The sequence below is a fragment of the Mytilus galloprovincialis genome, chromosome 3, assembly GCF_965363235.1.
Source record: "Mytilus galloprovincialis chromosome 3, xbMytGall1.hap1.1, whole genome shotgun sequence".
In the NCBI taxonomy this organism is placed as follows: domain Eukaryota; kingdom Metazoa; phylum Mollusca; class Bivalvia; order Mytilida; family Mytilidae; genus Mytilus; species Mytilus galloprovincialis.
In genome coordinates this window covers 42,268,910-42,285,506 of record NC_134840.1, presented here as the reverse complement: position 1 = coordinate 42,285,506, position 16,597 = coordinate 42,268,910, and the positions used below count along the sequence as shown (strand labels likewise).

The 16,597-nt window shown below is 31.2% G+C and overlaps 1 protein-coding gene across 1 annotated transcript; it reads left to right on the top strand.

The window, feature by feature from the left end:
• The first annotated feature begins 1,536 nt into the window (after positions 1-1,536).
• Positions 1,537-14,193, top strand: LOC143067980 (transcription initiation factor IIA subunit 1-like). Its single transcript, XM_076241681.1, has 9 exons — positions 1,537-1,688; positions 2,932-3,033; positions 3,893-4,031; positions 4,526-4,575; positions 6,322-6,421; positions 8,399-8,538; positions 11,427-11,567; positions 13,158-13,247; positions 13,652-14,193. The coding sequence occupies exons 1-9, from the start codon at positions 1,668-1,670 to the stop codon at positions 13,757-13,759; spliced, it is 891 nt and encodes a 296-aa protein (XP_076097796.1). The 5' UTR covers positions 1,537-1,667; the 3' UTR covers positions 13,760-14,193.
• The last annotated feature ends 2,404 nt before the right edge of the window (positions 14,194-16,597 follow it).

Here is a 16,597-nt window from a genome sequence, read left to right as displayed (position 1 = left end):
TTACACTCACTATCAATATTTGGTTGACAGATACAATGTGTCAGAGTCTCAACTCAACAGTGACATGTTTTCGCGGCCTTTGTTGTTTTATATCTTGTCAGCGGCAGTAGAGTCCTCTTATCTTCTGAAATAACCAATTGTGACATTTTGACTTAGTGAATACGCATACATGCATGGCGGTGACGACTAAAAGGCAGGAAAGGCTTGTCCTGTCGGCACACCAGACACGCTCATCAAGTTTTGAGGTTATTCAATTTAACCCCCCCCCCCCCCGTCTTTGTTTGTTACATTGACGATTATTTGAAAAGCAAAATAAATTACTATAAGAAATTTTCAATTTTTGTGATGATGTTTTAAGAAAAATGGTATAATGGCAAATAAGATAATAATTCAACTCTCACAAGTCGAAATGAAGCGGATTTAAGACGAATTAAGGTAATATCATATAACGTGAAATCAATATTTATATGTCTTATTACTGAAATTGTTCAGTTTCGAAGATGACGATCCGAAATAGATAGTTCTTAAATAAAAAAAAAATGAATTTCAGTCTTATTTGTATATTTAAATCATGATTTTAAACCAATTATAAATTTTGCTAGATATAACCTATTGTCACCTACTTTTTTCAATTAAATAACATTTTCACTTTTAAAAAAAAACAACTAAAATTGAAACTTTTCTATTGATGCATTAAGAAATGAGTCAGAAAGCAGGGTTTCAATTCCCTGGGGTAAAGCTGATCTAGCCAAAGTACATTTCTTTGGGTGTTATTTCTTGGTCCTTTAATTTTTGGACATATCTGATCTTTTATACACAGCTACTTTTGCATAGGTACTATTTCTGTACTAAAAATATGTAGTATTGGAAATTTACTTTTAAAATTTAGTACTATTTCTTTATTTTAAAATTATTGTAATATTAAGGTACTTGTATTTGACAGTACTGGATTTGTACTAAATATTTTGGTACAGAAATAATACAATATTCCATGTTTGAAAATCATAATTTTAAGAGATTTGAAATAGAGAAACTTTCAAAATGCTGAAAATGTAACGGTAGTAACCAAACATCTGTAGTACCTAAATTTCAAGTACAAATTAAGTACTGTAAAAAACAGGTACCTAAATATTACAATAATTTTAAAGTAACAAAATAGTACTGAATATTAAAAGTAAATTTCCAGTACTAGACTTTTAGTACAGAAATAGTACCTATGAAAAAGTAGCTGTGTATCCTTGACCGTAGTATACTATCCAAACAATCGGGTTGCTTCTGAATTTAATCACAGATATATAAACAGACAAACAGGCATTAGGCCTATGTAACACTTATAAATAAATATATATATAAAAATGCTAGACGACATATCGATTTCAAATGGGACAGTAATTTTGTGCATTTCGATATTTTAATTTAACATATGCAATCTTTTCTTGTAATCATTTCGTATTTCCCGCGTCAAGTTATCCTCGAAATATATCGCGAGACAATCAATCAGCTGGCAGGTGCTTGTGACGTCAACAGTAGCAGCGCCCTCTAGACATACGGGATTTAATACCAGCTATATAAGCGCAGCAGTGGCAGTCGACTTCGGCTTTCTTACAGCCCACAAGTCAGAGGAATATATGACTCGTTTTCCTCGGACATAAACAAACCATTAAATAATGGCTACACCTAACCAGGTGGTGAGTTTTCAAAAGAAAATTATTGTTGTGTTGAAATATATGTTGTCTAAAATGTCAATATCGTTCATAAAAAAATCGTAAATCGAAAACAATGGAATCCATCTTGATTTGTAAACTGATACAATCAACCACCGAACAACAGGTAGACCTGAATGAAAATTTGAATGTACTTGTGGAAAACCACAAAGCATCCAACATTATAATTGCAATATCAGAAATACATCTAAAATGCTCATTACAAGTTGTATTTCATGTATTGTACACAATATTTTGCATCTTTTAACCCCCCCTTTTTCATGTTAGTTTAATAGAAGTGTCATACATGGATATAAATGAATATTAAAACAATTGTATATATGTCATAAATGTGTTTGTCAAAACTTTGTGTTTGCCTTTATATTTAGTGAGCTTGGTCTGCTTTATTTAGTCATTACGTAAAAAATGCTTTTTTTTTACAATATGAAATCTGAGGGTAGTAATGCCCTTTATCATTGGTTAAATTTCTACCTTGATTTGTTAAAAAAAATCCTTATCATGACTTGCAGAGTTCTCAAATAATTATCTTTTTTAGGAAAAAATTAACGTGATTCATTAAACAATTTTAAATATTGTCTAGATCTGAAAGAAGAACATTTTATGGCAATAATTTTTGCGTTATTCTAACGTCATATGGCAAAAATTTTAGCTGTTACTCGTCCATTATGAGCCTCATATCTTGGTGTTCATTTCCTAATCTGGTAATACTTTAGTTTCTTTAATGTCCTGTATCAATATTTGGTTTTCATATTTCTTCGAGTAAACAGGTATTTGATAAAAATGACTAAGTAGATATATTATGCTGCCCTGTGAATTCTGTATGAGGCAGCTGCAATTGACTCTTATCTTAGTTGACTATTATTGTCAGTTTTCCAAAGGTTGGGGGTTCTCTCTGGGCGCTTCTGCTTCCTCCACCAATAAAAACTGACTGGAACAAAAAAGCATAGTAGTGTTAAAGGTGGAGCTAAACACAAATCAATAAATCTCTATAAACTAAAAGTGATATTTACATCATACATACAGGGGGTTTATACTTAATCGTAAAAATCATTTTATGTGATTGCCATATGTAAGTTGTAACTGTAGATGTTTTGTTAAAGAAAAGCAGAAATTGTGCTATAAATTTGTACTAGAAACAATACCAATCAAAACAATGTTGAAAAAGTTGAAATGATAGATGTTAAATGTTGATGTTTTCTAATTGTAGCCGAGATTATACAAGTCAGTTGTTGACGATGTGATAGCTAATGTTAGAGAAGCCTTTCTAGATGAAGGAGTTGATGAGCAAGTCCTACAAGAACTGAAACAGGTGACATTATTAGTCATAATAGAACTTAATTATCATTAAAAAAAAAATTATGAAAGCAAAACTTTTAAGAGTTGTCTAAACTCACAGTAGAGGTTTTCATGTAATAATTTTGAGTTAAAGTTGAATGTATTATACATTGTGTAAATACTAAGAAAAGAATAGTTCCAGTATATCAAGGAAAATGACTTAATAATTTGTAACTTTCCTCGGTGACATACATTTACATGTTAGTTCACCATGTTGACCAATTGAAAACAATGATCCATTAACAGGAACCAGTTTTATTTGGGTTGTTTTAACATTTTTTAAAAACATGTGTTGGCTTACACTGAAAATTATATCCCACAATTGATTATTATTTATACATGTATATAACCCAAATAATTGTTTTCCAAAGGACAATACAAGCTGGAATTTTGGAAATGGGTAAAAGACAGATTTTGTTACTGAAAAATCACTTAAATTCATCTCAAACTACTGTGAGCAGATTCCAAAGATACATATATGCATACACTCATTAATCAAAAATTTATTTTAGAGTTTCAAAGCATGCAGTTTACAACAAAAATAGATACTATACTTTACAAATTGGGGAAATTTTATAAAAGTTGTTCTGTTAGCTCCATCATACACCTTATCGCTATTTGTCCTCCATTACTGGATATCACACAGGTTCCCGTAAAATTTTGACGTCATAAAACAAACTATCTGATGCCACAATGGAAAAGTGATTGTTGTTGACGTCAAGTTCAAGCGGCCGGGTCAGCTGGGATTAGTGATAAGGTGTATTATGTACAGTAAGACGGTAATGTGTATCAGTATATTTTTCCATTAAATGATGTGTTATGCTTTATTTCAGTCTTGGGAAAATAAACTTCAACAGTCAAAAGCATTAGATCCAGTATTAGAAACACAAGAAACAGGAATACAACTACCCACCACTATACAGTATACATCACAGGTTATGCATCAACAACAAGCCCCACCACGAACACAAGGTTAGTAGATATATATGTATGGTTCAAATACAAATCAAATTTGAGTATACATTGCTGGTGTTGCTGTCATAAAGTGATAGTGAGGACCTTAACATGGAGAAAAATGCTCACCTCACTACATCAACACTGAAGTTGAAAAGTTATCTATATATAAACTGGGAAACTGCAGTAACATGCAAAAGTCTTATATATTTTAGTTTTGTCTACCACAATGCGTCAATGAATTACTTATTTAGAATGTGATTTGACACATTGTGCACAATTGATCCCATCAGTGATTTCGAGGACTTCAAATTGTTCTGGTACTAAAATGTGCTGTAATGTACAACTTATGGTGAATCTTGACTCATATAACATGTTCTTAATGGACTTACATTTAACTGAATAAATTGCTGAAAAGAAAAAATCTAGGGATGTGAAAGATCAATTCAATGTTTATGTATGAGAACAATACTTATCATGTAAAATAATATATGTACTTTGTTTTTGTACAGCCCAAATACCTGTTCCTGTACATATAGCCACACATCAAGGAGGTGAAATAGTGAGTGTTATCATACATGTTTAACTGCATACGTTCAACATTTTTTATTAGAGATACCTTCTCCTACTTTTTAAAAAAATAAATCTTTGATTCAAATTCTAATGTAACTTGAAAACTTATTGATTTAAAAGTGTTTTCATAAGAAATGTTAGAGGTCTCTAAACAGACTGGAAATTGATTTTAAGATTTTTATTCTATATATATCGAGTTAAGATACTGAAACTAAATTTTGTATTAGGATAAATGACCGCGGATATGAAACATGTGAAAACAACAGCTATCAACAGCACAAATAAACCATAAAAAAACATCTAGTTGTCAACTAGTTGTCAACATATGGTCTTAAAGAATAGATTAGTTTTTATGTAAAGACTAGTAGTTTTTATATAAAGACCAGTGATTTTGCTAGCGCTCGTCACTTTCATATTTTACGACAGGGTTTTTTCATTGACGAAAGTATTTCAAATCAATTTCGTCACTTTAATTTTGAAAGTGTAAAAAAAATTTCGCAATAAAAACTATAAATCTACCTGTCTTCATGTTTTTGACAAGTTTATGACCTCCAGGTAATTAACATTTTCAACAGGTGTTACAAGTTGTGATTACAACTATTCCGCTTATCGCCATCGGATGGGTCACTAATCCATTAATTATTAATAAACCCCATAATTGAATGACCATCATAATTATTTCCCCAGGAAAATCAGTCTGTTGGCATTTCAACAACCAGGAGTATAGTTTCGTCATTTAATCAAAAATGTAACAACCCGGACAGTTCCGCATTTGAATTTCAATATTTCTCAAAGGATCATGTTTGTCGTAGATTCCTCATTCGAAGGCATTTTCGTCATATTTGATTTAAATTTTTATCAAAAACTTTAGGCAATTTCCATTTAAAATAAAGAACTTTAATGTGTTTATTCAAAACTTTCACGAGTTAAACAGGTGCTTCCTGTATTGTGTTCTACACATGCGTGAAAGTATTCTTTTGACTCTTTATAGACATTTAAAAATGTAAAATACGAAATCATTTAATATCAATTAAACGAGAGAGACAAATATATATCTCTTACTAAAGGAATTTAAATCGAATAATGATTATTTTTTTATGAATCGGGACTCGTATTGAATTTATTATCCACTTGTCACTTCCCGTTTTCATTTCATCTTAAAACCGAAAGTAGAAAACGTGATCTATTGTTGATTTGTTTACAACCTCCTTTCAGTCATTAATATTTCCAAAAAGGATTTTACACAATTCCAACTTGATAGAAATGATTTCCAAATATCGATTTAGATCTTTTATAAGGATACTGATTATGCAGTGAAATAATCTTTGCAAGTTAATTTCTGCGGTGATTACTTGTTTAAAAAAAAATAGAATCCAACTTTTGTTGATCAGGAATGACCCCTGGAACAAACTGAAGAGAAATTGTGAACTAAATTTCTGGATTCCATGTCAGTATCTTTTATAATAATGGCCAATACAGTCAAATCATACAATAACTGCCAATCATGCTGGTGCCTCAATCCCTTAAAATCTGATAAAGTCAAAAGATGAAGCTAGTAATATACATCATTGGTCCCTTGCTTTTACACAAAATAAAGTGGATTTTAATAGCGCGCAAAAGTGACTAAAGACCTCAAAACCCTGTAAAGACTAGTAGTTTTTATGTAAAGACTAGAAAAGTTAATGAATTGATATCAAATATGTTTACTACAACCTAAAAATGTATGTATTTATAGAGCCAACCAGCAGCAGTAGCAGCAATGGCATTACCACAGGGTGTGTTCCAACAACAACTACAGGCCCTAGCAGCCCAAGGGTATACATTATTACCCACCAGTAAGTTTGGTAACAATACAAATCATAAGCACTGCTTCATTCATATATCAATATTATCTTTTATGCCTCCACTGTAGGCAACAGGGGGCATAAAGTGTTATTCTTGACGGTCCGTCTACCCTATTTTCATTTCCGCATCCTTTATCTTAAGCTTGCCTCGTGCATATTTTATGAAACTAATACACAATGCTAAGATCTTCAACTGCAGACATAGATTGAAATTTGGGTTGGGAGTCATTTACCATTCTTGAGCGATGCCCCTTTTTAACTTGGAAAATTGTAAAGCTTGAGTAGGGTCATTTGTGTCCTCAGAAACATTCTTCTTTTATTTTAAGAAAGTTAAAACTGTACTCAGGACTGTTCATGACTCATATGCATACCTGCCAACTTTTGAAAGTGCCCATTGGGTGTTTAGTGCGCAACAACAATTTCAAAGGTTACAATTCTTTACGACATATTTTTTAGTCAAGAAACAGTGATATATTTATATGATGAGCTTACAAGCCTTTTTCTTAAGTTTATTTGCATGATTCTAGTTATTAAAACAGTAGAAAAGATGAAGATGTAGCTATAAGACTAGGATTTATTTTCATGTGCAAGGACAAGAAGGATATTAAATGATTGTTAACTTTTCCAATTTAAAATTATGCACAAAGAAGGACCTTTATCAGGTTGGGAATAACACCTAGGGGTAACCCCTCAATGTAAGGACATTAAAACCCACTTTTAAAGTACAAATGATCACATATTATTTAAAGAAACTTTTCCCAAAGGACTATACATCTATTTGGTTTTACATGTATATGATCAAAACATGTTCAAGAATTTTGAAATGTTCCAGGACTTATGTGTTATTATTATTGAAAATAATTGGACCCTTCATTTAGAAAAGTTGGTCCAAATATAATGACTTTTCCCATTTTGGTGTTAAAAATCTAAATTTTTCTATTTTCTTATTTACACTAGTAAAATTGGCCATTGTCTTAGGGACAGTCCCTCATTAAAGGGATACTCCTAATGTCGGGGGTTGTTCCAAACCGGTTTGTTTGGTCCTTGTGAAAAAAAAAGAATCGTACATTGTACTTTATTTCAAATGATTTGGTAAGTTAATTGAATTCATAAGTAACATATTATTTATTATCTCTATGTTAGTACTGCATCATTAAATTTTATTAATTAGCCATGCATTTATTCTTATTCTGTGTAAGAACCTCCTTGTAGATGAAAATTCACCTGCCATGTTCATTGTTTTACAATTTTGACAACACAGAGTAATACAACACAAGTTCAAAATCTAGCATGTTAGAATAATCTTGAGAGAAAACTTTTTTGAATGGTTCATTAATTTGATCATGAGAAACACAAATTGAATTGGCTGAACACGATTGTCTGCCCTTGGACACAGTTCAAAATCGGGAACAATCATATTTTTTGTGTAGATTTTTACAAAATCGTGTTTAAGAGGTGACAAAGAGTTAAAATCGTGTAGTACATGCCTAAATCGTGAATGTTGGCAGGTATGCATATGTTGTTTTGTTGTTTTCTTTTTTTTTTTTGGGGGGGGGGGGGGGGTGTCTGAAGGAACACAGTTTGATCAAAGAGAGTTAAAAGAAGACCTCCTTCAATATTGTGTATTTTCACTTTATGTAATGTATCAGAAATTACTGACAAATTGAAACTTCTTTAGATTTTGTAGGATTACTAGATTTTAAGCTATTACCCATGCATATGCTTTCATTACATGATATTAGGATTGATAAAAATGAGACGCCTTGAGGTAAAAGGTTTGTTCTCCCTTGGTAAAACGATCTTAAGAAAATAGTATTATACATGTTATACACTGTAAGACTTCAGTAAAGTTCTAATGTTGGTTTGCCTAGGTATGAAAAAATCATGATCACCAAATTTCAAAATTATACAACTGAAAAGTAGGATGCAATCATAATATTATAATATATAATAATCTTTTGCTTTAAGGTAATGGCCAGTTTATTATACAAGCAGCAATGCCTCAACAACAGCAAGCAGCTCAGGCCCAGATTGTAACAACTATACCACAGCAAGCTACTCTAGTCCAGCAGAATAGACAAGTCCCAACTGTTGTACAAAATAATCAGGTAATTTATCCAACAGTGGTTTAATACTGTTGCCTTTATTAACTCAGATTAGGAATACTAAGTGTATCAGGTGTTTTTGTTAAATAAGATGGCTTTTCAAATGTGAAAATTTCAACCTAAGAAAGAAGCTGATGTAAGATCCAGAAAACATATATATGTTATAAATATTTGGCTACACTGCAATCTAGCCTTTTTATACGACCGCAAAATTTGAAAAATTTTTCGTCGTATATTGCTATCACGTTGGCGTCGTCGTCGTCGTCGTCATCCGAATACTTTTAGTTTTCGCACTCTAACTTTAGTAAAAGTGAATAGAAATCAATGAAATTTTAACACAAGGTTTATGACCACAAAAGGAAGGTTGGGATTGATTTTGGGAGTTTTGGTTCCAACATTTTAGGAATTAGGGGCCAAAAAGGGCCCAAATAAGCATTTTCTTGGTTTTCGCACTATAACTTTAGTTTAAGTGAATAGAAATCTATAAAATTTTGATACAAGGTTTATGACCACAAAAGGAAGGTTGGGATTGATTTTGGGAGTTTTGGTTCCAACAGTTTAGGAATTAAGGGCCAAAAAAGGGCCCAAATAAGCATTATTCTTGGTTTTCGCACAATAACTTTAGTATAAGTAAATAGAAATCAATGAAATTTTAACACAAGGTTTATGACCACAAAAGGAAGGTTGGGATTGATTTTTGGAGTTGAGGTCACAACAGTTTATGAATTAGGGGCCAAAAAGGGGCCCAAATAAGCATTATTTTTGTTTTTTGCACCATAACTTTAGTATGAGTAAATAGAAATCTATGAAATTTAAACACAAGGTTTATGACCATAAAAGGAAGGTTGGGTTTGATTTTGGGAGTTTTGGTCCTAACAGTTTAGGATTAAGGGGCCCAAAGGGTCAAAAATTGAACTTTGTGTAATTTCATCAAAAATTGAATAATTGGGGTTCTTTGATATGCCGAATCTAACTATGTATGTAGATTCTTAATTTTTGGTCCCGTTTTCAAATTGGTCTACATTAAGGTCCAAAGGGTCCAAAATTAAACTTAGTTTGATTTTAACAAAAATTGAATCCTTGGGGTTCTTTGATATGCTGAATTTAAAAATGTACTTAGATTTTTAATTTTTGGCCTAGTTTTCAAGTTGGTCCAAATGGGGGTCCAAAATTAAACTTTGTTTGATTTCATCAAAAATTGAATAAATGGGTTCTTTGATATGCCAAATCTAACTGTGTATGTAGATTCTTAATTTTTGGTCCAGATTTCAAATTGGTCTACATTAAGGTCCAAAGGGTCCAAAATTAAACTAAGTTTGATTTTAACAAAAATTAAATTCTTGGGCTTATTTGATATGCTTTATCTAAATATGTACTTTGATTTTTGATTATGGGCCCAGTTTTCAAGTTGGTCAAAATCAGGATTCCATATCAAGTATTGTGCGATAGCAAGAAATTTTCAATTTGCACAGTATTGCACAATAGCAAGAAATATCTAATTGCACAATATTGTGCAATAGCAATTAATTTTCAATTGGAGTTATCTTTCTTTGTATAGAATAGTAGTTTATAATATATGTTGGAAATTTGCCAGACATGACTATGATGTCATTTTCTATTTTTATTTGCCAATAACTTTATGTAAATAACTTCATTGGAAATTTGCCAATATAAAATGTTGCTGATGAAGCTTTTTTTCCTTATCTTATCTAAAATGTTTTTAGATAATGTATGTTGGACATTTGCCAGACATGACTATGATGTCATTTTCTATTTTTATTTGCCAATAACTTTATGTAAATAACTTCAATTTGCCAATATAAAATGTTGCTGATGAAGTTTTTTTTTATTGTTTTATACAATAAACAATGTATTTTCACTTTTACTACCAACCAATCTTTACCATTCAGTGATAACAAGCACTTTATTTTACATTTTAATATTTTATGATGTATTTAAAAGAGTAGTTATTGTTGCAAACTCCATTAGAAATTTGAATTGATATCAGTTTTGGAAAAAGGGAAACGGGGATGTGAAAAAAAGGGGGGGGTTTAAATTTTTCTCATTTCAGATTTCATAAATAAAAAGAAAATTTCTTCAAACATTTTTTTGAGAGGATTAATATTCAACAGCATAGTGAATTGCTCAAAGGCAAAAAAAAACTTCTAAGTTCATTAGACCACATTCATTCTGTGTCAGAAACCTATGCTGTGTCAACTATTTAATTTTAGATTTAAAAAGTTTGAAGAAATCTTTAATTGATTTGTGAAATCTTGACATTTGTTTTGTGTAAAAAAAAACCATGTAATGTCAAAAATTTGATCACAATCCAAATTCAGAGCTGTATCACGCTTGAATGTTTTGTCCATACTTGCCCCAACTGTTCAGGGTTCGACCTCTGCGGTCGTATAAAGCTGCGCCCTGCGGAGCACCTGGTTCCTTAAGCAATTGCATTACACAATAAAATTTATCATTCATGATGACACCAGGTCCCACAATAAAGTGCATAGGTAAATTAAATAAAAACTTGATAAAAATCGTGTTTTCATGATCCTAGCTAAAAATTATAATTATAAGTATTGAATGCTTCTTTTTGTAACTTCATAGACCATGTACACATGTATAAAATGAAGCGCGGAACAAAATTTACTTCGGTCAATGCTTTTACCCCCCAATGTCCTCAAAAGAAATGTTTACCCTTTTAAATTAACTTTCTTAACACAAGCAATCGCTTTTAATTCTGAAATGCAATATCAACATTATGTACAGCGTTGCAACTGCTCTTAGTATATATATATATATATATATATATATATATCACAAATTTTATCATGATGTTGTTTTCAAAGTGAAAGAAGCATGTCATATTAGAATTAAGATTTTGTTTTTAGAATACCCAAGGAGTACTACAGTTTGATGGTGCTGATGATTCTAGTTCAGAAGACGATGATGATGACGACAATGATGATGACGATGATGATGAAAATGACGAGAACAAAGATGGCGAAGATGAATTCCAGGGAGAAGAAGAGGTTCAGTGTTGATTTTTTTCTTTTAAAGAGTTTTAAATCAGTTTAATGCTAGTTGCTTTTAATAATATTTGGTAGTGTTATAGTTTAAAAGCTTGCATAATGTAAACTTCTACTGGTGAGTTCAATTTGAATTTTACCTAGAGCTTTAAAGACAATGGAATAGGTATTGAAATCAATATGGCTCAGGTGAAACAGTTAACATCAGATGGCTTTACCTAAAATTACCTGAATAGTTCTGCCTGATCAATTTTGGCTTTGGAAAAATGTCTTCATGAAACTTATATAATTGCAAGATAATCGGATAAACTTGACCATGTTGAGTAAATATGCAGAAAAAGCAATTTCACCATATTTAGGTAAAAAAAAATCAACTGATCATGAATGAAAAAAGATATGTTTCAACGCTTGTTTTCTCAGTTATACTTTATTGATGTAAATACTCTTGATTCTCTAATATTTGTTGGATACAAATTTTCATGGGTAAATGGGAACCAAAAATGTTCCTTGAAATTGCAAATTTTCTAAAGGAATGTATGCAGACTTTGCCCAAACCACAAAATTAAAAATCCACAAACATGCAGGTTTTCCTTAAACCAGGAAAACTGGTACCAATGAAAATAAATGAATCCACAGAACAAGGTAGATGATCAATGTAGGAGAAATACTGTGAAAGTACTTTAAATTGTGGGTATTAATTTTCGTGGTTTGAGCAATATTTACATGTTCATGGGTTTTTAAATTCATGTATTTTAGTTTTCTAGAAAACAAATAGAAAACATTTAAGACATTAGAATCGAAGGTTACAAATTGTCTGGATTGAAGGAAACTGCTAAATAAACATTAACCTGTGTAAATCATAGTGATCACACTAATTAACCTAAATAGAGTAATCAACAGATTAAAGACCATTAAAGGTGTTAATTAGGATATAAACATGTCACCTGAAGAAAATAGTTACATAAACAAATCCTATAAACATATCTTGAATGGTAAAATAATTCTTATAAAAAGCAACCCCAGCATGAAAATAAAATTTCATTATTATTATTTCCCATAAGTAAGAGATTTATGAGGTCATAAAATGAACAGTTTATCATAGCATATCAATACCGCAAATCTGACTATCATCAATCACAAATATTTTTTATAAGATCAAAAATTGTACAGTTTAGGTTTTTAAAGATTAAATGAATATAATCCTGCTGCAGTTTTAGTTCATGGTGCGTTTGCCCTTTGACTTCTATTATAGTATTCACAGATTTTGCAATATTCAATCAGTAGTCAAACCTACATGGGCATCTTTCCATGTCTTGATTAGGACAACGGTTGTTTTATTTCGTTCAACACTTAAATTCGTGGATAAAGTCATCCACGAAAACCACAAAAATTGGTTCCCCACGAATAAAAGTACTTTAACAGTAGCCTTTTATGCTGATGTAATGTACATCAAACATCAATCATTATTTACAATAACATTTATGTTGTTTTTACAGTGAATGAGTATTACTTGTACTTAGTCTGTTATAAAAATGTACTTTCTGTTCTCAGCAATATGTTTTGTTTTAATCTTTTTGATAAATTGTTTTATAGGAGCCTTTAAACTCAGAAGACGATGTTAGTGATGAAGACCCCACAGATTTGTTTGACACAGATAATGTTGTTGTATGTCAGTATGATAAGGTGAGAAATAGATTTGTTCATACATATTTTTTCAATGGGTCAGATCTGATTTATTGAGAGTTAAATCTAAATGTAGAACCCCAAATTGATCATGTGGGACAATGCTAAACCTAAGGTTGAGTATCCTAAACCAAATTAATATATATCGGACTATAAATTTCAATACTTGGAATGGAATTGACGAGTAACATGCAACTGTGTTACTGTAACATAGACATTTTTATACTCTATATATGATCCTAAAAATTCTTTCCCTATAATGTTTGACTATAGTAAGCATGGTCACAGAAGCATATAATGCCATTTGGTCTGAGAAGTTAAAACTGTATGTAAATTTTGTCTAAAACGGAAAATAATTTTGTCTTGAAACTCTGAAACCTAATGTGAAATATTTTACTTTGCAGATTAACAGAAATAAAAATAAATGGAAATTTTATTTAAAAGACGGTATCATGAATCTCAACGGTAGAGACTTTGTTTTCCAGAAAGCTAATGGAGATGCAGAGTGGTAAATGTGTTGTCTATTTTAAACCTTCCAAGGGTATGATGGTGCAATGTATCTTGAGTTGTGGACAAATATTTTAAGCTAGTTTTAATAGTTGTATGATGAACTCCACCTATTGTTGATGAATATTTGACAGTGCTACTGTTATATTACTTTCATTTGATGTTATGATGTGTTTGTATTTTCTAACTGTTTTGCCAAAATCCCTTATAAATACACCAAATATTGGACATGGTCAAAACTTATTATTTTGTCGTATCTTGAAAAAGGTTACCAGATGCAATTATGCTGTAAGCATTCAATTGTAAAAGTTGGTAAAAAGGGTTTGCATTTATTGTTAATTTTTGTAGAAAGAAGAACTGACCATTCCATGTATATTTTGCTTGTGATACCACAGCTTCTGTGAAGGGTACAGAAATGGTCCTCCATAACTTTTTTTTTTTAAATAAATCACTTTTGAATTTTATAATCTCTCTTTTGCAATTGGGAAGAAATCTGTTACTTTTTTACCTTTTGTACATTTAGACGTAGCATGTTGTGTATACTAAAATTCATAAAAGTTTCTTTACTTTGGGACCAGAAAGGCCAGTAAATTGTTATTTGCTTTATCTGTATAACTTTTTATACGACCGCAAATTTTGAAAAAATTTTCGTCGTATATTGCTATCACGTTGGCGTCGGCGTCGGCGTCGTCGGCTTCGTCGTCGTCGTCGTCGTCGTCGTCCGGCGTCCGAATACTTTTAGTTTTCGCACTCTAACTTTAGTAAAAGTGAATGGAAATCTATGAAATTTTAACACAAGGTTTATGACCACAAAAGGAAGGTTGGTATTGATTTTGGGAGTTTTGGTCCCAACATTTTAGGAATTAGGGGCCAAAAAGGGCCCAAATAAGCATTTTCTTGGTTTTCGCACTATAACTTTAGTTTAAGTTAATAGAAATCTATGAAATTTTGACACAAGGTTTATGACCACAAAAGAACGGTTGGGATTGATTTTGGGAGTTTTGGTCTCAACAGTTTAGGAATTAGGGGCCAAAAAAGGGCCCAAATAAGCATTATTCTTGGTTTTCGCACAATAACATTAGTTTAAGTAAATAGAAATCAATGAAATTTAAACACAATGTTAATGACTACAAAAGGAAGGTTGGTATTGATTTTGGGAGTTTAGGTCCCAACAGTTTAGGAATTAGGGGCCAAAAAGGGACCCAAATAAGCATTTTTCTTGGTTTTCGCACCATAACGTTAGTATAAGTAAATAGAAATCTATGAAATTTAAACACAAGGTTTATGACCATAAAAGAAAGGTTGGGTTTGATTTTGGGAGTTTTGGTCCCAACATAATAAGGGGCCCAAAGGGTCCAAAATTAAACTTTTGTTTGATTTCATCAAAATTGAATAATTGGGGTTCTTTGATATGCTGAATCTAACTGTCATGACTGTGTATGTAGATTCTTCATTTTTGGTCCTGTTTTCAAATTGATCTACACTAAAGTCCAAAGGGTCCAAAATTAAACTTAGTCTGATTTTAACAAAAATTGAAATCTTGAAGTTCTTTGATATGCTGAATCCAAAAATGTACTTAGATTTTTTATTATGGGCCCAGTTTTCAAGTTGGTCCAAATCAGGATCTAAAATTATTATATTAAGTATTGTGCAATAGCAAGTCTTTTCAATTGCACAGTATTGCGCAATGGCAAGAAATATCTAATTGCACAATATTGTGAAATATCAAATTTTTTTTTAATTAGAGTTATCTTTCTTTGTCCAGAATAGTAAGCAAGAAATATCTAATTGCAAAATATTGTGCAATAGCAAGATTTTTTTTTAATTGGAGTTATCTTTCTTTGTCCAGAATCAACTTAAATCTTTGTTATATACAATATACAATGTATATTCACTTTTTACTACCAACTGATAAATTAAAATAATCTTTACCATTCAGTGATAACAAGCAGTTTTTTTACATCTTAATATTTTATGATGTATTTAAATGAGTAGTTATTGTTGCAAACTCCATTAGAAATTTTAATTGAGATTAGTTTTGGAGTAAGGGAAAGGGGGATGTGATTAAAAAAATTGGGTTCAATTTTTCTCATTTGAAATTTCATAAATAAAAAAGAAAATTTCTTCAAACATTTTTTTGAGAGGATTAATATTCAACAGCATAGTGAATTGCTCTAAGAGAAACAAAAATTTTAAGTTCATTAGAACACATTCATTCTGTGTCAGAAACCTATGCTGTGTCAACTATTTAATCACAATCCAAATTTAGAGCTGAATCCAGCTTGAATGTTGTGTCCATACTTGCCCTAACCGTTCAGCGTTCAACCTCTGCGGTCGTATAAAGCTACGCCCTGCGGAGCATCTGGTTGTAATTGAAATGATTAACTAATTGTCATCATTGTACAATTTTAAAATGTAGCTTGATTTGTGATGCATTTTTTGGTTAAAAAAAAACATGCAACAAACATCATAGTATTATCACACCCATCTGTAAATGAGACATCTGTAATTCAATGCTATATATTTAATGCCTATAATAGATATTCTATTAAGGGTTCAACACATTGCAGATCTAGGTTAATGGATGTGTTTAAAGTGACCTTGCACAGAACTTTGAAACATTAACTAAGCTTACAAAAGTGAAGGTAGTATATTTTTTTTTAACTATGCAAATATATATAGCTGAAGAACACAGAAGACCTGCATCATTCAAATAGGATAGTCTTTATTATTATCTAAAATAAGTCTCTGTCCTTCTAAAAACACAAACTTATTTATATTAACAGGTACTGTCACAATTTTCTATCCCTACTAACGCTGAAAATTAGTTCGAATTTTTTTTA

What these genes read in the sequence shown, in the direction of transcription:
- LOC143067980 (XM_076241681.1), top strand. Translation starts at nt 1,668, where the DNA reads ATGGCTACACCTAACCAGGTG. An exon ending in TGGCTACACCTAACCAGGTG is followed by an intron (nt 1,689 to 2,931) that starts GTGAGTTTTCAA and finishes TTCTAATTGTAG; the next exon opens with CCGAGATTATACAAGTCAGT. An exon ending in TTGTATGTCAGTATGATAAG is followed by an intron (nt 13,248 to 13,651) that starts GTGAGAAATAGA and finishes TTTACTTTGCAG; the next exon opens with ATTAACAGAAATAAAAATAA.